General features: G+C 41.4%; 1 protein-coding gene across 2 annotated transcripts in view; it reads right to left on the reverse strand.

Annotated features, from left to right (window-relative positions):
• The window catches only part of KDM3B (lysine demethylase 3B), a 65817-nt gene extending 45480 nt beyond the window's left edge, over positions 1–20337 (reverse strand). For both annotated transcript variants that reach the window (XM_025852147.2, XM_025852146.2), the window contains exons 1-3: positions 20040–20337; positions 5700–5867; positions 384–497 (exon numbers count right to left, since the gene is read on the reverse strand). In XM_025852147.2, the coding sequence (XP_025707932.1) occupies positions 384–497; positions 5700–5867; positions 20040–20234 (477 nt within the window). In that variant the 5' untranslated portion in view covers positions 20235–20337. The remainder of the gene's footprint in view (positions 1–383; positions 498–5699; positions 5868–20039) is intronic.
• Positions 20338–21759: the final 1422 nt, after the last annotated feature.

Raw genomic sequence — 21759 nt, forward strand, 5'->3', positions numbered from 1 at the left:
AACATCTTTTAAAAAAAAATAAAAGGCACAGTAAATTATTGGGAGGAAGTACTTCTTTCAATGCTAAAAGGGGGAACATATTTATATTCAACAAAAAAACTAGCAAGGAGAAAAATAAGTTTAGAACTAGAACAAGTTTTGGGGCACCTGGGTGGCTCAGGTGTTAAGCGTCTGCCTTTGGCTCAGGTCATGATCCCAGGGTCCTGGGATCGAGCCCCACATCGGGCTCCCTGCTCAGCGGGAAGCCTGCTTCTCCCTCTCCCACTTCCTCTGCTTGTGTTCCCTCTCTCACTGTGTCTGTCAGATGAATAAATAGAATCTTTAAATAAATTAATTAATTAAATTAAATTAAAAAAAAAAGAACTAGAACAAGTGCTAAGTACCTGAAACAGATGTAATCCATTAGCATCTGACAGGAAACGCAGCTCTCGATCCAGAAGATATTCAACTGGAACCACAGAACCCAAACCAAGTTTATCTACTAGGGGAGTGAAAGTCTGTGAAAGAGAAAGGACAAATTGATTAGAACTTGGAAAAGAAAATAGGTAACAATTCAACCACATCTCTAACTTTAGAGAAAATATCCATTATTAATATATTTCACTCCAGTAAATACAGATAAGCTAAAGTGTAAGTTCTTAAAAACATTCCCAACCCAGCATCTACCCCACAAATAATACTAGGAAGCAAACTAGACCAGAAAGTCAGCTCAACAGTCTTATTTACAGCTAAAAAGGACACAAAGAATGAGAAATTCCGCAATCCCTCTAGGGATCTGACTAATCTTGTCAGGCTTCAAGAGGGCTAAATTACAGTAAATTCCCAGAATAAAGACTTAAACCATTATGGTCTCTAGAACTCCTGAAATCTTTGTTAGATTTGTAAAATAATCACTGGTATAAATGTTCATGGGTAAATTCATATTACTGTTTCATAAACAGCCTACAAAAGTCACCCAGGGGCCCATGTCAATTTGAGCTTCTTCTACAAGTTCAATTGGAAATGGCCTTAAAAACAAACAAAAAGAGGGGTGCCTGGGTGGCTCAGTCTTTAAGCGTCTGCCTTCAGCTCAGGTCATGATCCCAGCGTCCTGGGATTGAGCCCCTGAGCCCCGCATTGCCTGCGCATCAGGCTCCCTGCTCAGAGCCTGCTTCTCCCTCTCCCTCTCTCCTTCTCCCCATGTGCTTGCGTTCCCTCTCTCGTTCTGTCAAATAAATAAATAAAAATTTAAAAAACAAAAAGACAGTCCAGTAAATGATGCTGTGTATAATCAATAGGTAAAAAAATATTTGTTTTGAGTATTATATATTTACTCTGGTTAGCCACAGGAGAATGAGATTTTTTTTTTTTAAAGTAGACATTTATGCTTTACTTTGCTAACAGGATATAAACAGTGGATACTCTCAGAATTAAACTTACACCACGATTCTGTCCAACTTCAGAAAACAAAACTTACTAAAAAAAAACTAAGCACAAAACAATAAAAGCAAAAACAAACAAACTGGGGTGCCTGGGTGGCTCAGGTGGTTAAGCGTCTGCCTTCAGCTCAGGTCATGATCCCAGGGTCCTGGGATCGAGTCCCGCATCGGGCTCCTTGCTCAGCAGAGAGTCTGCTTCTCCCTCTAGCTCTCCCTCTCCCTCTCCCCCTGCTTGTTCTCTCTCTGTCTCTCTCGCAAATGAATAAATAAAATCTTTAAAAAAAAAAAACTAAATAGCTTACAAATAGCAAAAGAAATGACCAACAAAATGAAAAGGCAATATAAGGAATGGGAGAAATCATGTATTAGGTAAAGGGTTAATATCCAAAATATATAAGGAACTCACACAATTCAAAAGCAAAAACAAATCATCTAATCTAAAAAATGGGCAAATCACCCAAATAGACATTTATCCAAAGAAAATATACAAATGGCCCATAGGTACATAAAAAGGAGCTGAACAGGGGCACCTGGGTGGCTCAGTCAGTTAAGTGTCTGACTCTTGTTTTTTTTTTTTTTAAGATTTTATTTATTTATTCATGAGGGACACAGAGAGAGAGAGAGGCAGAGGGAGAAGCAGGCTCCCAAGGAGCAGGGAGCCCCATGCGGGACTCAATCCCAGGACTCTGGGATCATGACCTGAGCCGAAGGCAGACGCTTAACCATCTGAGCCACCCAGGCGCCCAAGAGTCTGACTCTTGATTTTGGCTCAAGTCATGATCTCAGGGTCGTTGAGATCAAGCACTGCATTGGGCTCTGTGCTGAGCCCCAAGTGGTGCGAGCTTGAGATTCTCTCTCCCTCTCCCTCTGTCCCCCTCTGCACTTCCATGCTCACTCTCTCTCTCTCTCTCTAAAAAAGTGGGGAGGGGGACTGAACATCACTAATCATTAGGGAAATGCAAATAAATACCACAAGGAGACATCACTTCACACCTTGTCAGAAGGGCTATCATCAAAGACAAAAAGGGCTGACAAGGAGGCAGAGAAAAGGGAACCCTTGTGCACAGTTGAGGGTAAACTGGTACAGTCACTATAGAAAACAGCATGGAGGATCCTCAAAAAATTAAAAATAGAACTACCATATGATGCTGCAATACCATTTCTGGGTATGTATCTGAAGAAAATGAAATCACCATCTCAAAAGAAAATCTGCACCCCCACATTCACTACATCATTATTCACAACAGCCAAGATATGGAAACGACCTAAGCATCCAGTGACGGATGAGGAAAATGATGTGGTATGTGCACACGCAGGAATACCATTTAGCCATAAAAAAGGAGGAAAGCCCATCACTTAAACAACATAGATGAAACTTGGGAGCATTTTACTAAGTGAAATAAGTCAGACAGAGAACAAATAAGATATAATCTCAGGGGGCCTGGGTGGCTCAGCTGGTTAAGTGTCTGCCTTCGCCTCGGGTCATGATCCCAGGGTCCTGGGATCCAGCCCCGCATCGGGATCCCTGCTCAGTGGGGAGCCTGTTTCTCCCTCTGGCTCTGCCTGCTGCTACCCCTGCTTGTGCTCCCTTGCTCTCTCTCTCTGACAAGACAAAAAAAAAGATAGAATCTCATTTACATATGGAAGCTACCAAAAAAAAAAAAAAAAAGAACTCAGAGATACAGTGGAGACTGGTGATTCCCATCGGTCAGAGGGAATGTGAAATGGGTAAAGGTGGTCAAAGGGTACAAACTTCAGTTATAAGTTGTGAGGGGCCTAATGTAAAGCATAGTGACTGAAGTTAACAATAATGTATATTTGAAAGTTGCTAAGAAAGTAAATCTTAGAAGTTCTGATCACACATACACCAAATATTAACTATGTGAACCAGTGGAATATATTAACTAACCTTACTGTGTGGCAATCATTTCACAATATATATGTATATCAAATTATCATGTTGTTCACAAACTTGCACAAGGTTGTATGTCAATTTTATCTAGCTGGGGGGAAAATAATGAGTTCTTAGGGAAAGAAAAGACTTTAAGGATTACATTGTTTCATAACCTTACTATGAGAAGACACTAAAGGGGAAAAATTCTTTAGAAACAAAAGTATCAAATATTACCTAACATAAAAAGTTTCAGTACTGGCACAAAATTAGACACAAAGATCAACTGAACTGAATAAAGAGCCCAGAAATAAACCCATGCTTATAGCTTATATGGTCAATGAATCTATGACAAAGGACACAAGAATATACAATGAGGAAAAGATAGTTTCTTCACAAATATTGTTGGGAAAACTGTACAGCTACATGCAAAAGAATAAAACTGGACCATTCTCTTACACCAATATAAAAATAAACTCAAAATGGATTAAACACCTAGGGCGCCTGGGTGGCTCAGTTGGTTGAGCAACTGCCTTCGGCTCAGATCATGATCCTGGAGTTCCCGGATGAGTCCTGCATTGGGCTCCCTGCTCAGCGGGAAGTCGGCTTCGCCCTCTGACCCTCTCATGTGCTCTCTTGCTCTCATTCTCTCTCTCAAATAAATAAATAAAATCTTTAAAAAAAAAATGGATTGGGGTGCCTGGGTGGCTCAGTTGGTTAAGCGACTGCCTTCGGCTCAGGTCATGATCCTGGAATCCTGGGATCAAGTCCCACATCAGGCTCCCGGCTCAGCGGGGAGTCTGCTTCTCCCTCTGACCCTCTCCCCTCTCATGCTGTTTCTCTCTCTCTCAAATAAATAAATAAAATCTTTAAAAAAAAAATGGATTAAACAACCAAATGTTAAAACCTGAAACCATAAAATAAAACATAGGCAGTAATTTCGTTGACACTGGCCATAGAAACATTTTTCTCGATATGTCTCCTCAGGCAAGGGAAAACAAAAGCAAAAATAAACTATCAGGACTATGCCAAAATAAAAACCCTTTGCACAGGAAAGGAAACTATCAACAAAATGACATGGCAACGTACTCCATGGGAAAAGGTATTTGGCGAATGATATATTCCATAAGGGGTTAATATAAAAAACACATGACACCATAAAAATGCCCAAATAATCCAATTAAAAATGGGTAGAGGACCTGAACAGACCTTCCAAAGGCATACAGATGGCCAACAGACACATGAGAAGATGCTCAACATCACTCCTCATCAGGGAAATGCACAAAACCACAATGAGATACCACCTCACACCCGTCAGTATCAATAAGACTAGAAATAACAAGTGTTGGTGAGGATGTGGAGAAAAAGGAATCCTCCTGCCCTGTTGGTGGGAATGTAAATTGGTGCAGCTACTGTGGGAAATGGAAGGTCCTCAAAAAATTAAAAATACAATTACCAGATGATTCATTAATTCTACTACTAGGTATTTACCCAGAAAACATAAACACTAATTTGAAAAGATACATGCACTCCTGTTTCTTGCAGGGTCATGTACAACAGGCAAGATATAGAAGCAATTAAGTGTCCATTCACAGATAAATGGATAAAGAAAACACACACATATGGAGTATTATTCATCCATAAAAAAGAATGAGATCTTGCCATTTTCAACAGCATGAATGGACTCAGTGGGTATAATGCTAAGTGAAATAAATCAAACAAAGGAAAACAAATACCATATGATTTCCAACATATGTGGAATTTAAGAAACAAAATGAACAAAGAAAAAAGACAAAAAAAACCCTTTATAAATTTTTTTTTAAGGTTTTATTTACTTGACAGAGACACAGCGAGAGAGGGAACACAGCAGGGGGAGTGGGAGAGGGAGAAGTGGGCTTCCCGCGGAGCAGGGAGCCCGACGCGGGGCTCGATCCCAAGACCCTGGGATCATGACCTGAGCCGAAGGCAGACGCTTAACAACTGAGTCACCCAGGCACCCCCCAAAAACCCTTTAATACAGAGAACAAACTGGTGGTTGGTTGCCAGAGGGGAGGTAGGTGGGGGCAGGGGTGAAATAAAGAGGATTGAGAGTATACTTATCACGATGGGCGCTGAGTAATACATAGGATTGTTGGATCATTATATTGTACAGCTAACACTAATATAAACCTGTATGTTAATTATACTTCAATAAAACAAAGTAAGTTTCAGAAGACACAGGAGAAAAGATCTCCCAATTTTTGCTTTAGTAACTTCAGAATAAAGGTATATTAGGGATAAACGCGGAGTTTTGGGAGTTCTAAAGAGTTTAGCTATTGGGTAAATACCACAGTTACAGTTATAACATAGGAGTAAAGCCCAAATGTGTTCCTAGCCAATAAATCACTCACCAGGGCTGGCCACTGTGTGATTGAGACTCGAGTGCCCTGGACAAGGACTGGGTCCTTCCGGGGTGCCCATACCAGAGACCCTTCCAGCAGAAGCACAATAACCTCTTCAGCATGAACTTTAACCCAGGAGTGTTGCTTCCAGTTACAGCCATCAAATTCTACAAAGATCTGCAAAAAGAGATGAAAAGGAGTTTGGAGGTCACATCTGGAAAAATCCACACTGTAATAATTAAAGAAACATAAACCGTGACTAGGAAAAATTCTACTTTTTTTTTAAGTTCTTCTAATGAATTTCAATAAAAATCAATCTTACTTCAGAGCAAGGAAGCTGTGCTCAGCTTCACTCTGAAAAGGGTAGCAGAGTTAAGGGGGCACATCCACAGTCAACAATTTTTAGCCGTGATCCTATTGAAATTTGTAACTCTTGGTTTCCAATTTACATCTATGCACACCAGCTGGGGACTTATTATGTATAAAGAACTGGACTAGGTTCAGAAATAAGAGAGAGAAATCTAGCACATTTCCTGGTCTCAAAGAGCTCACAGTCTATTAGGCTGGAGAGAAATTTTTTACAGTTCTATTGAAAAGGACTATGAACTTTTTTGATACTTTTTTTTTTTGAATAGGTGATACACACACATGGCACAAAATTCAAAAGGATAAACACTGAAAAAAGAAGTTGCCCTCCCAGTCCTACGTGTGGATTTTACTTAATTTAAAAATTTATTTAATTAAAAAAAATTACCCCTGCCAGGAGTGATCTCATATCTGTTAGGAGAGGCATGCTATCATCATCAACAAGGCTTTGCTTCCTCCCACAAGAGACACTCTACTTTTTGAGACATGGTTAAGTAGACAGTGTAAGAAGTTTTTGAAAGTGATTCATATTAAATCAAACTACATTTTTCTAATAAATAGTATGCTTAGGTTTGGCTTTTCCATATAAATTCTGACTTCTGAGCATGTTTCACATGCAGCATAAAGAGCAAGACATATGCAAATAGGTATCAGTATTTAAAATAGTTATACCCAGGACCTAAAATATAGCTGGTCATAGAAGGGCTAGAGTGTTCATTCATTTTCACAGAATTTTAGTTTGCTTTTGGGAAACACATGCAATAAAATGATAAAATATAAATGAAAAAAAAAAATCAAGACCAAGCAAACTACAAAAGGAAGTCACTATCAAAGTATAAAATGGAAAACTTAAGCTGGCCGCTAAGGATCTATACAGCTAGTATGACTAACTGATGTTTTTGGCTCTAAGCTTCTTAAAGGCCAATTTGAAAATGGGAAGTCAGCTGCATAGGTCCCACCATCTACATCTTTTTTTTAATTAAACTCTACCCCCAACGTGGGGCTCAAACCCACAACCTGGAGATCAAGAGTCACATGTTCTACCCTCTGAGCCAGCCAGGTGCCCCTCTCACTGTCGGAAAACAAAGCCATTACGCAGGGAAGCAATGCTTTTTCAACCCCTTGGCACTGTAGGAAATTTCTCACAAGAAGCTTCCTAAGGCAACAATGAGTGATGTAGGACAAAGCCAGAATCCCTGAGCAGTGACTCCCAACTAGGAACCATGGAGTTACCAAGATTTTTAAGTACTAGGGGCACCAAGCATTTCCTATAGAGTGAGTACTACATATGTCGTATATATATGTACTATTATTTTAAAAATATATGTTGATGAGGGCACCTGGGTGGCTCAGTTGGTTAAGTGTCTGCCTTCAGCTCAGGTCATGATCTCAGGGTCCTGGGATCAAACCCCACAACAGGCTCTCTGCTCAACAGGGAGTCTGCTTCTCTCACTCTCCCTCTGTGCTCTTCCTTATCTATCTCAAATAATGAATAAATAAATAAAATCTTTGAAAAATATATGTTGATGATATAATGAATAAAATTTAAATCCATTAAAATTGTTACTGAATTCGTATCAGCTTTTGTTGGTATACATGTTCTCATCCAGTCAACATACAAAATTATAGGTACAATTATATGAAATTTCAGGACACTTATACTTGAAAAGTGTGAAATCACTTCTCAGTAGCCTAGCATTAGGCTTAATCTCTTCACAGACAATATAACCTTGTGGGTGTGGAGTGCATTGCTGAAAAGTTATCCCAGAAATTAAATTCATTATATAAAGCTCCAGTTTTATTATAACAAGTAAGCTTCACTTCTACTTACACACACACAAAGGGGAAACGAGGCTCAGAAAGCAGAAGCATGATTTTTTATAGAGAAAGAGAACACTGAACTGCAATATATTTAATATATGAATGGGCTCACTCATATACATATATGTTCCAAGGGAATAAAACACAACTTCAAATAACTTGCGTACAACTGGGAAGAGATAATCAAGTCTGCACTTATGTGCAGACCCAGGCACCAAGAAAGGTAGTAACAGCATAAATAAACAAAGGTTGGAGTTTATGTTCTAGGAGGCTTGGATTTGAGCATTAGCTCCACTCTATGAACTGCAACACTGGACAAGTCACTCTTCCCTCCTCAAGCATTGGCTTTCTCCCTTGTGATACGACACACCTGTCTTACTTCCCTCATACAGAGGTTGTGAAATTTAAATTAAGTAATGGATTCAAAAGCACTTTGGTCAATTGCAAAGCACTACTTAGGGAATAATATGCCATAAAACAAAGAGAAATAAAGTAAAATAAAGAGGCAGCAGAGATCACCTCAGGGGTCCAGAGGGACTTACATGGGCTGAGGCCAAAAAAAAAAAAAAAAAAAAAGTCCCAATCAAGTTCTAGGATGGCGAGGAGCTATATAAGCAGACTGTGGAGGAAGGAGTGGGAGATGAGGCTAAAAAAACTAAGAGTCAAGGTGGAAGACCTTGAATACTGGGATGAAAAATTGGGGATTCATCCAGCTGCCAATGGGAGGGGTAAGTGTGCTTGTGTGTGCATGCATGTACACAAGTGCCACTAAAAGGTTTCTAACTGAGGTCAAGCTATGAACAGAGCAGTCAGCTTTAAGGAAATTCGCCTACCTACCAGTGGCTATAGATGGACTGGAGTTGGGGAAGGTAATAGGGAGTGTTCTTCGATGACTTAGAGTGGGAGCAGTGAGACTAGGAAAAAAAAAATGACTTGTGTTTAGGAGAATCCATGAGTTCTATCACCAAGCTTGATGACTGGCTGGATAAAAGGGCAAAGGAAAATGCAACAATGGCTTGGATTTTGAACCAGAGTGGTACCATTACATAACTGATGTCAGGAGGAGGAGGTGGCTAAAAGAGACACAAGACCTTGCATGGCATGTAAAGAAGCATGAAGCATTAAATGCCCTGGCTGAGTCTGACCCTGAGTGACAGTCCTGTACTGGGCATCACTCAGAAAACCAGAGGTTGAGGTTCCATGGCAAATGACAGCCAGGTGCCATGCTGCAGTTCTAATCTGCCAACCACATTAAAAATCAACCCGAGTCACAAAATTATAAGTTATAGCAACACACAAATACAACAACGCTAAAAGAAGTAACTGTACTACAGCTGTAACAATTTTTACTCTATGTACAAAAGAACTTCAACATTCCAAAAGTTAATATTCAGGAATCCTATCATCACTTATCTGAAAACATCAGGGAAAAGTTCAATTATTGGAAAGCCAGATCTTGCTTAATTTAAGGGAAATTATCTCGCAACCCACTTGGGCAAAGGACATATATGGAATAAAGTGTTTACTTTGATGACAACAACAGTGATGTATGTTCTGGGAGCAAGCTATACCTCAAGGCTAACAATATGAATTTGTTTTAAGAGCAATATGGAGGGGTGCCTGGGTGGCGCAGTCGGTTAAGCGTCCAACTCTTGGTTTCACCTCAGGTCCTGATCTCAGGGTCCTGAGATTGAGTCCCCTGCGGTGAGATAGGGCTCTGTGGTCAGTGTGGTGTCTGTTTGAGATTCCCTCTCCCTCTGCCCCTCCCACCACTCGCTCGCTCACTTGCTCTCTCTCCAAAATAAATAAATCTTTAGAAAAAGGAAAATAAAGAGCAATATGGAATGTGGATATATGTAAACATATTCTCTCAACAGTGAGGCTTATTTCTGGCCCTAGCACTGTGCTTTACTCCCTAGCTAGAGTAATGGAAGAAGGTAGAACATATAAAGAATCATTTCAGACTAAAGTACCTAGAACATGAACTCTTAAAATGGTAGTGGCCAGGTCACAGAACAGGAGGAAGGGATATAAACTAACAAAAATCAATGATTGTGGTTGGACTGAGTCAGAGATGACCAAGGCAGGTTGAGTATCTGAACAGAACAAGACTAAAACAGTTTTGAGTTGATTATTTAAAATCTTTTTTTAAAAATTCTATTATTAGAATAGAAGCAGCAAATAGAACTACACATGCTACAGCTAAAACCCAAGGACTAGATGTAAAATATTTCATTAGTTAAGTTAGTGCCAATACTCTTGCTTTTATTTAAAAATTCCTTTTATAGTATCTAAGTGATTTACATTTATTTTAGTGACATTAAAATCAAAGAAATTCTTTAATAAAATCAATTAATTTCTCTCACGTTTGATAACATCAGATAGTAGTAATATGAGTAACATAAGCTTTCATGTTTATTGTTTAATCATCAGTTTAGATTCTGGTTCTCCCTAAGGCCATCCTTCCTACAATTAATAAAATTACTCATTTATTCACTCTCAACAAAAACAGAACACCTCTTATGTTAATGTATAGCATTTACTGGGGTCAAGAATATCAAGGTGAATAAAGCTAGCAATTGACAGAGGGACTCACACCCCAGATGAGTCAACAGAGAGGTATAGAAATGATCATAGAGCTATGTAATAAGGGCAGTAACAAAGATGTGAACATGCTATATTAGGCCAGAAAAGGCATCTGCCTTGAGAAACTAGAACAGTTTTACAGAAGAGATAGTAGTACCCATGCTGGGTCTTAAAAGACAAGCATTCTGGCAGGGAAAGGAGAGCCTTTCCAGCAGGTACAAAGGAACAGAAACATAAAAGCAGACTGTGTGTTCCAGGCAGCAGCCAGAGCTACCAGTCAGTAAGTAAGGGCTCTGTAAGGGCTCTGACTGGCATGTTAATGCGTGATGCATTGAAATCTGGTGGCAAAGGTGTCTTGTTTGGCCAGCAGAATGTTTTGTTGTTGTTGTTGGTTTGTTTTTAATGTGCATCTTTAGGCAGTGTCTGCACTCTCCAGGTGCCAATCTCCACTCTACCCTCTGGTCTTTCACCTATTTTCATAAGCCTGGTACCCTGGACCCATGTGGGTTTATGTTCCCTGATATAGGCACTGGGGAGCCACTGATAGTTTTAAACGGGGAGGGGGAAGACATAGTAAAATGTTTTATAAAGATAGTGCCATCTGGGGAAAAACTTAATGCTCAGTTTAAAATAGAAAATCAAAATAGAAATTACGAAGTATTTTAAATTAGATGAATGTCTAAACACACTTTACTTATACCGTGAAGTAGTATTGAGAAGTCTTTAAAAAATGAGATACATCTAGGGGCGCCTGGGTGGCTCAGCTGGTTAAGCGGCTGCCTTCAGCTCAGGTCATAGTTCCGGGGTCCTGGGATGGAGCCCGCCATTGGGCTCCCTGCTTGGCAGGAAGCCTGCATCTTCCCTCTCCCACTCCCCCTGCTTGTGTTCCCTTTCTCACTGTCAATTAAATAAATAAATAAAATCTTAAAAAAAAAAAAAAAGATACATCTAAAACACTTAAGGAAAAATCTCCAAGATGTATTATATGCAAAAAAGCTGGCTTCAGGGGCGTCTGGGTGTGTCAGTTGGTTGAGTGTCTGACTTCAGCGTGGGTAGTGGCCTTGGGGTCCTAGGATCGAGCCCTGTGTCAGGCTCCCCGCTCAGCAGGAGTCTGCTTGTCCCTCTACCCCTCCCCCTGACTGTTCTCTCTCTCAAACAAATAATATCTTAAAAAAAAAAAAAAAAAAAAGCTGGTTACAGATTTTGGGGGGGGCAGTGAGGGAACAGAAGGATTGAGACAAAAGAGGTAATAGTATTTTAGACTTAATCAGTAAATATGCCTTCTTCTTTAAAAAAATATGTATTCATAAAAATGCTTAATACTTTTAAAAGGGAAAGTATTAACTTTGGGAACAGGGTGGAAGATTAATTACAGAGAGAAGAAACTGAAGGCAGGGAGACCAATTACAAAGCCATGATAATCCAGGAAAGAGATGAAAAAGGCCTAATCCCACAAGGCTGTATGAAGGGAAAAGTTTGAGAAACCACAGAGATAATACTAACAGGATATTGTGATGACTGAGAGTAAGGGAAATGGAAGACTAACTCAACTCCCAAGGTCCCTAAATTTTCTTTTCCAATTTTCCTACCTACACTCTGTTCAAAAAGGACAACAGGTCCAAAATGGAGTCACTTGTGCTAAGCCCAAGTCATCAAATCACAAATCTCCCAGGAATGGAATCTTAAACCAGTAAATCTGGAACTACCTGGTCACTACTAGTGATGTAATCAGCCTGACAGACCCCCACTGCCCCCCAAGGAAAGTGGTCTTGTCTGAAACAATCAGCTCTTTGCTAGAATAATCTTCTTGTCCCACCTCCTTTTGCCTATAAATGTCTTTCATTTTGCAGGGCTCTCTGGAGTTCCTTTGATCAGCCACAAGGGTTTGCTGCCTGATTCAGGTGTTGTTGAAAAAAGCCAATTTAAGATCTATAAAATCTACCAGCTGAATTTTAATGATTCTAAACAAAACGTAAAGTCTGTTTCAAATGATTTTACAAAACTGTGGGATATCTCGATAGCCAAGATGCGGAATGATGCATGTCTAGAAGACAGCAGTTTTCAAACAAAAAACAATTTTCTCTGTGTGGTTCCTTTGATCAAGAGATAGCTTTCTAGGGCGCCTGGGTGGCTCAGTTGGTTAGGCGACTGCCTTCGGCTCAGGTCATGATCCTGGAGTCCCCGGATCGAGTCCCGCATCCGGCTCCCTGCTCAGCAGGGAGTCGGCTTCACCCTCTGACCCTCCCCCTCTCATGTGCTCTCTCTCTCATTCTCTCTCTCAAATAAATAAAATCTTTAAAAAAAAAAGAGAGAGATAGCTTTCTAACAATTAACCTTATTCACCACCTCACCCCCCCCTTATAACAACCACAATAAATTAAATGTTAAGTACTTGAGTACCATAGGGATAACCTGAATAAAAACTCAAGCATATACATATATAGCGCTTTTAGGGGCTGTGGAATCACAAAGATCTGGATTTGCATCCCAACTTCCTCATTTCTTAGCAGTGTAGCCCAGGGCAAGTCACTTTAGCCTCTTTGCGCCTCACCTCCTTTGCCTATAAATAGGGACAGTAAGTATCTCAAAGGATTGTCTGAGGATTAAATGAAATAAAAGCATAAAAGGCCTAGTGGACTTTGGTCTCCTGATAAACTTGCATTCCTTAAGAAACTCACACTACTGGTCTGATTATAAATTGGTATGATATTAAAAAAAGAAAAAAAATGTTATCTATCAAGAATCTTAAATATGTGAACACTCTGTGTCTCCATAATAACACTCCTGGCAATAATCCAGGATAGGCTTTATTCACAAAAATGCTCATCACGGCATAACTGATAAAGGCTAAAATGTGAAACAATTTCAATATTCAATGAAAGAGGAACAGTTAAATAAATTATCCAGCCAATAAAAATTGTAAGATTTTTCTTAGAAAGCATTTTATTGTCTTCCTTTCAGTTGAGAATACATGTTACCTGTGGAAAATAAAGCACCAAGAAAATTAAAATCACCCATACACAAAAGTTTTCAGTAACACAGGAAAATTGCGACATTAAGTAAAAAAGCAAAACACAAAATTGAAAATACAGTATGAATTCGACTTTTAACAATTCTAAAAAAGAGGTTAGATGAATATGTATCAAAACATAAACAGCAGTTTCTAATCGGTTGTGACATACAGGGGCTACTTTTAAAATTATCATCAAAATAATTTCTTCATTCTGTATCACAGGCATGCATTACCTGAGAATCACAAAAATAAAACATCTAATGCTTCTAATCTAATAAGCCAGATATAAGTCACAAAAACCAGTGGACGATGGACTTCGGACTGGAGTCCCAAGTAAGATTCCATTAATCTCAAGACCAAAAAATTAGTACTAAGTCCATATCAACAGAAATATGTAACAAAAAAATTAAAGATCAATTATAAACACCTTATGACAGGAGGCCACAAAGTAGAAATTCCATAATAAATCAGATGTGAAAGTTAATCTAATACCAGCTTCTAAATATTCTTTTTAAGATATGGGAGTCAGAGAAGTCCTCTTAAAGTAACAGAAAAATGCATGTTCTGTTCTTGATGGAACTTACAATTTAGTAGGGAAGATAAGCTAGCTATACATCTTGTTATATATCTATAAGAAGAAAAACCGTGATTAATATTCCAAAAGAGGCATATAACAAAGTACTAAAGTAGCAAAGAAAAAAAAAACATGCTGGGGATTCAGAAAGGCTTTACAGAGGTGGTAGAACCTGGAATGCACAGGCTTTCTCTTCTCTTTATAGGATTTCAATGGTTAACATTAAAAGCAAAGGGGTCAAGGGGAAACAAAGCAGAAGCCAGAAAGTATTAAGAAAGTGCAAGATCACTGAATCAGGGATACTTGCTATAAATATCGTTTGGCAACACCCACGTTCCCTCATTCGATTCTTTGCACACCAAGGGTCCTTCTTATCTGTAATTTGGTCTTGAGTAGACCAGGAGGGGGCTCTGTGCAGATCTCTGGACAGGTATTATCTCCCACTGTAAATTAATAACCTTATATGATGATTTACAAATAAGTCTCCAGAGAGTTTGGTTAGTGAGAATCAGTTCCCTAGAGCCTGATTACTCCTGGACACACACACACAAATGGAGTTTTTGCTCTTGCAAAACAGAGAGGTCATACTATATGAGTCACTACTTAACAATCAGGCAGGTTTTACCCATCTATAGAAGAAGGGTAAAAGACACTCTGGCAGTTAGGGGAGTGGGGTAGGGAGGGCTTAAAAACCACCAACCTGTCAAAGGCAGTGGAAAACTGAGAAGCAGCAACAGGTGTTGTGTCCCCCAGGCCTGTGGAAGCAAAGCCTACAGGAATCAACTCCAGCTGTTGAGAAAATCACTAACAACAGAAAGGCCATGTTACTTACCCACCATTTAGGGGAAGGAAAGTGGGGAACTAAATCAACCATAACACAATGGAAATGAGAACCCGGCAAGTGAGCACTGAAGGAGGGAATGAGCCCTTGGCCGGTGGGGAGTTAGTGAAGGAACTCTTAGAAACAAATGGGTAATTAAGAGGAAAGATCTGATTGTGTAGTAAAGGGAGAGAGGATGCTGGATGGACAAAATGACCAGTGTATGTGATCACTGGTGGATATACTACACAGCTCTAAAATAAACAGAATGCAAACACAAAGAGGCAACTATTAACAATTATACACATACATACAAGACAAACTTAAAAAAAAAGAACAATATGAAACACCTGAGTGCCTGAAAAACTCAAGGATGGCTCACTGTCTCAAAAACAGACCTCCTGCTCTAAGAGAATTAAAATGAAAAGTGCAGTTAGAGGGGCTCACACTTAAACATTACATATTCATTTGTACAATCTCACTTTTATTTAAAGTTCTCTAAACCTTACACCAATCCACAAAACCATATTCTATTTAATAAACCGCGTATCGTGTATCATGCAGCTTTTTATTAAACTTCTGGAATTATAAGAAAAGGACACTTAAGGATAATCATTAAAATCTATAAACTCCCATTTCAATTAGGACTGAAGTTCTAGGTCACAGGCTTTGACTGTGGACTGGAAACATGGTACTGTCCTGGACCTGATTCTAATCATTACATTACCTACAAACAAAGTAGGGAGGTATTTTAAAGTCCACCTAACCCGAGACAAGGACGACGTAAAAAAAAAAATAAGGCAGATACAGATATGCTTTCAGTCCTCTTGGAAGACTCCCAGACAGAAGAAACATGGTACTAGCCTGGACACTGCTACAATTATTACATTATCTGGAATCAAAGGAAAGGAGTACTTTAGAGCCCACCTTTCCGCCAGATAAAAGATGAAAGATTAAGGGATAAAAAAAAATAAGGCAGATATGCTTTCACTCCTCTTCCAAGTTCTGGAGAGCTGTGATAGCTACGCTACACATTCAAAACAAATCAGTGCTACTAAAGGCATCATTTAATTATAAGAAACAGCAAGAAAAGGGCAGTTTACTTAATAAAATTGGTGCTGCCACCATTGGTTACTCAGTAGGAAACAAGTTAGATCCCCCACCTCACATGCCGTTTGCAAAAATATTCCAGGTGGATCAAAGATCTCAAGGTAAAAATAAAGAAAACCTGAACAACATTTATATAGGCTCAAGACAGGGGAGCTGTCCCCAAGCAACCCAGAAGCCATTAGGAAAAGTCCAAGAGATCTGATGATATAAACATTTTTGTTTTTCTGTATGGCAAAACAACTCATCAAGTTAAAAGACAAAGAGAAAATAACTGCAACACACTTGTGAAGTAAAAGAGTTCATATCCTGAAAATGCACAGAACTTGTACAGAGCAATGACAACTCCTTTATTCAAATGGGCAAAAGATAGGCATAAAACTCATTAAAAAAATACAAAGAGCCAATAAACATAGAAAAAAGCCAGTAGTCATGAAAATGCTATATTATTCTTTACCCATTGGATTGCCAAAAATGACAAAGACCGATGACACCATGATGGCAAAGGTAAAAAGGGAAAGCACTGCATGCACGCACTGCTGGTGGGAGTATGAAATGCTTTCACCTCACTGGAAAACAACCTGGCATTACCTAATAAAATAAAAGATGCATACACTCCTGTAGCTCCTAACCCACTCCTGAATGTCTAAACTACAGAAATAAAACCATGATTACACAAGATATATGCTCAAGTTTATTAACCACAGCATTATTTGTAGTACCAAAATTTTTTTTCAATAACTTTAACAGCATAAGGAGGAATGATTGAACAAATGATGGTACATCCATTCTATGAAATACAATGTAGTTACCTAAAAGGATGAGTAAGATCTATAGGTATCGATGCCCATGGTATGATGTTGAATGGAGAGAGAGGGGCAGCTGGCTGGCTCAGTGGGTAGAGCCTGCAACTCTTGATCTCGGGGTTCTAAGTTTGAGCCCCAGGTTGGGTATAGAGATTACTTAAAAATAGAATCTTAAAAAAACAGAGTCCTTACTTAAAAGGGGGGGGGGAAGAGCCTGCAGATATTGTGCAGCGTGATACATTTGATTAAGAAAAAGGCAACCCTTTGTATATAGATGAATGTTTTTACATTTTTTGTACTAGTATGAAGAAAGATGAGCAAAGCCTTCTTTTGCAAGTGGAGGCCTGTGAAAGATAATTGTTGGCTTTTCCTGGGTACTTTTGGTTATTTGACATTTCACAAAATGGAAGTCTTGCTTTTTAACAAAAAAAAAAAAAAAAAAAAGGGAAGGAAAACCCATGTTTTTTTTTTGGTCTATGTGTCTTACCTACCGTCCCTACATATATGAAGGTTCCAAGGTCTCTGCAACTCATATGAACCAATAATGATTTAGAACACAAAGAGGACAGACTTTAGAGTCAGAAAGAAATGCATAAAAATCCATTAAACTAATCTTGCAACAAGACTTTTTTTTTAAACAAGCCTATTTAGAAATACAAATAAAGCTACTATTCCATGGGGGGCGGGGAGGTTTTTTCCCTATTACATCTAAAAATCTCAGTAATTATTTGTTAGCATAGCTTTGATGAAGATGCCCACTATCAAACCCTCAACAACAAAACTCCCAATCAAAAGGATCCTGACTTTTCTTTTTTCATATTTCATTTTAAGGTAGTACATGGCTTTGGTATTGTTTTCCAGAAAAGGGTTCATTAAATGGAGCAGGGCTACATTTTGAAACATTCAGGATTAAAAAGTATTTAGAAAGAGGGTATTAATGGAGCCTAAAACTGAGAAGTGTTTTCAATCACTTCAAAAACTCATTCATCCAACCCTCAATTACTCATCCTTAACAGGGGGCGCCCTGCTATGCATTACTCAAAACCAAGCATGCCTGAAAACATCTTAAACTAACTGAATGAAAATCTGCCCAATCACAGGCCAGCTGCTTGAAAACTCCACCCTTGAGTACAGGAAGAACACTTTTGATTGGAAGACGGTTGTGTTTACTACGGTGTGTGGTGCAAATTGGTAAGGCCCACATGTCTAGGGTCCAAAGGAAATCTCTTTAATGAAAAAGAAAAACAAACGGCCAGTTCTCATCCTAGACTAGTCATTGTCATTAATAGAACCTCAACATAGCAACTGCAATTCTTGAGCAATTTTGCAAACTGGTGAAAAATTCTAAAGGCTCTGAGTTTTGTTGTGGTTGTTTCTCATCTATGTCCCTTGATAAACATACAGGACAAGCTTGTTTATTCTCAAAATCCTAATCTGCCTTTGCTTCTTTATGTATACAGCTCCATGCAAGACCTCAACACAGTTCTAATGTACGCTTGGCTTTAATTTCCAAGAATCACTGCAACTTTTTACTTGGTTTGAGAAACCAATTCAATGAGCCCAGTGGTAAAATTATTCAGTATTTAGCTTAGTAGTGTCCAGCATTTCAGTGAGCTTCAAAAACCTCTGCCCTTAGGGAGCCCAGCAAACAACAAAGTGAATGGGTAGCCATTTCAGGTGCAGAGCTCATTAGCAATTCATCTGATGGAGGAAACAACTAGAATATAAAATTCCAACTGAAAAGCTAGGGCAGGCTAGGCCTTAGGTCAAAGTATGCATGTAATGATGGATCTTCATTATGTTTTGCACTTACGGGGGTAAATTAATGGCTCTGAGAGAGACACCTCTCCCCCACCCCAACCTAGAAAGCAGTCTTTTGAAGAAAGCACAGAGGAATTTAAATCCAAATCCCCTCCTTCATCATCATCCTCGTCCCCTTGTATTCCTGGTATCTTTTTACAAATTCGCCCCACTGAAGCCTCATAAATGCCCAAGCAGCCTTTTCTTATTTAGCATGGAGAAAGATCAAAGAATGTGAACTCAAGTAGCAGAAGCAAAGGCTAAGCCAACCGCAAGCCAAACAACCCATAAAGCTTGATAAGGGGGAGGGGGGGAAGCCTACCACCACCGATCAATAGATAGAAAAATGAGTATCAGAAACCTACAATATCAAATCCCCCAAAATCATTCCAATTTACAGCAAATAAAATATCTAGAGGAGCAAGTTCATCACGAAAATTTGCCTTCTGCCTGCTGATGCATTACATTCCAAAAGAATCTCCCTATTTTCATAGTATCTTAACAGAGAAGCTAGGGCCGCTATCAGAATGAGGAACTAAAGAGGCTTGCAAAGCTCAAAGACAATATTTTGCCGCCACATTAACAAAAATAACACAACCTGATCCCAAATACTAGTTAAGTTCTATTTTACCGAACAACTTTAATCACAAAATATACCAAGGCAAGTATTCCAAAAGCGCCCAAGCTCCAACACAAAGTTTCACAACAAAACCTCTCCCAGGGTTGAGGGAGTAGCCGAGCTGGGAGCAAAAAAGCACCACCCAGCAGCAGCCCCATTCGCCCGCTAAGACACATCTCAAACTTATCAAAAACAGCCACAACTGCAGCTCCTGTCACCCAGAAGCTCAAAGAGAAAGGAGCCCGAAGAGAGTCCCGAGAGCTGGCCTTTCTGGAGACCGCCAGGCCGAGCCGGGCTCAGACAAGGAGGAAGTAACTGCCAGATAAAAAAGCCCCGAGCAGCTCCAACTGCAGCCTCTGTGCCTCCCACAATTGCCCACATTCCCGCCCCACTCGGGGCTCCGGGAGGAAGGGAGCAGGGCGCAGGTTTCCAGGGAGGCTGGGAACTACAGGTCCGCGTCTTTCAGGAGGCAGCGACAGCACCAGCCGAACTCTGAGGGGCCCGGGAACCCAGGGTTCGGGAGCCTGTTCCCAAGGCGTGTTGGGGAGAGGGGGACGCTGAGAAAGGGGTCTCTCAGGAGGCGGGGCCTCCCAGGTGGAAGCGGCAGCTCCTGGCGCCCTGGCCGCCCCCGGGGGGAAACCGGGGCGCGCACCCCGACGCGGAAGCCATGCCGGCCAGAGCTCGGGGTGCTGAGGAGCCGGTGGGGGGCGCTAAGGAGATCTGGGGGCGCGGAACTGGGTCACCCCCACCCCACCGCCCCCTCACAAAGGCCCCCGGGGAGGCCGCCCGCAGGCCCCGCAGCCCCGGCCTCAAGTGCCCGCCTCGGCCGCCACTCACCGCTAGGTCCTGGGGCACCGCCCCGCTCATGGCCCGCACCGTGCCGGCCCGCCAGGCCCGAGTGCGCAGCGCAGGCCCCGGATCTCCGCCCGCCGCCGCCGCCGCCGCGGGGACCGAGGCCGAGGACGAGGCCGCGGTATCCGCGAACAGAAGCAGCAGCCGCTTGCCCACCGGGGAGGCCGCCGCGTCCGCCATCGCCAGGGCCGGCCAGACCCGCGCTCCCGCCCGCCGCCTCCCACCACCTCTGCCGCTGAGCGCCCGATCCGCCCGCAAGGCCTCCCTCCGCACCACCCGCGGCCGCGGCTCCCCCCCACCCCCCCCAACAGCCACCACCAACCACCGGCGCCGCGCAGCGCCCCCCGTGGCCGGGAGCGGAGCCGCAGCCCGGGCCCCGCACAGCGCCCCCCGCGCTCCGGAGCGGGGCGGCAGCTCCGGGCCCCTCGCAGCGCTCCGCCCCAACCTCCCCGGGGCCTGCAGTGCCCCCTGCGGCAGGGAGGGGAATTGCAGTTTCGGCTGGGGTGGGGAAGTGGGCGGGTCCTTCGGTCTTCATGGCACCATCCTGGGCCCAACCTTCCTTCTGGGGGGGGGGTCCCATATGTGAGAAGGCTTTAGCTTACCCGCCTCAGACCCCAAAGACTTTTACTGGGGTGGGCGGGGCTTGAGGGGCAAGGTACCTCGAGTTGGTGTTTTGAGCTAAGCAGTTAGTGCCCCAATATCTATTGATTTCCTGTCCTGAAAATACGCCCTTACCATTCCTGTCACTTTCTTTTAGGAAACTCTCCCCATTGGCCCATGGGACACAATATCTTTCTCTCACTGGCCCATAACATAGTACCATCCTATTCTATACTCCCAGTACGTCATAGGTTCCTTTCCAATTGACCAATGTGCTACATCCAGTGGATGTTACAATACCATTCTTTCCACTGGGTGAAGGCCCATGTGCTTCCAATGTCCTGGTATTTTGACTTAAACCCATGGAACTTCTTCCTTTTCCAAGTCTGCCAATGTTTTAAGTACAGGTGTTTCTCAGTTAAACTTAGAGGGGAATTGGGATGAGACCAGCAATAAAGAGATTCTCCTCTCTGGTTCAATAGCACCTCCTCTTACCATGGAAGTAGTGGGAGTGGGGGCAAAGAAAACCCCACCACTCCTATCTCAATTCATTTAATATAGCTGTGAGAGATTGATAACTCCTGATAGAAAAGGGACCGTAGAGAAGGGGAGATACTGAAATTTTGACCTAGATGGTCTTGCACACCAGGCACTGGGAAACCTCAATCATTGACATCAACAGTATCAGATTAGCACAGGGTGCATGGTCTTACGGAGGCAGAATGAGTATATACAGAAGTAGATACAAACCACATAGATAAAGGGTCTAGAAATAATCCCTGATTGTTATCCTAAAAGTGACCATTTCTTTCAATGATCTGCCCTACAGACAGAAAGAGCAGTAGCCGGTTCTTTTCTAAGACTTATGTGCCTACTCAGTTAACTCCTGTCCATACCTTTTCTTTACCCTTGACATACTTTTCTTGCAGCAAAGGTCTAAGGCTCCAAGGGGGAGCAGGCAGCAACTACTGACTTTAGAAAAAGTATGAAACCTCTTGGGAAGTCATTCTAGAACTAACCTTGTAGAGCACCAAGGAAACATTTCCTTGAACTTTTTCTCTCTTTATTCCTTGGAACTTCCATCTCACATAAGCCAACCCGAGGC

The sequence above is a fragment of the Callorhinus ursinus genome, unplaced genomic scaffold (genome assembly GCF_003265705.2).
Source record: "Callorhinus ursinus isolate GAN/ISIS: 27379988/994484 unplaced genomic scaffold, GSC_fseal_2.0 scaffold83, whole genome shotgun sequence".
NCBI classification, from domain to species: domain Eukaryota; kingdom Metazoa; phylum Chordata; class Mammalia; order Carnivora; family Otariidae; genus Callorhinus; species Callorhinus ursinus.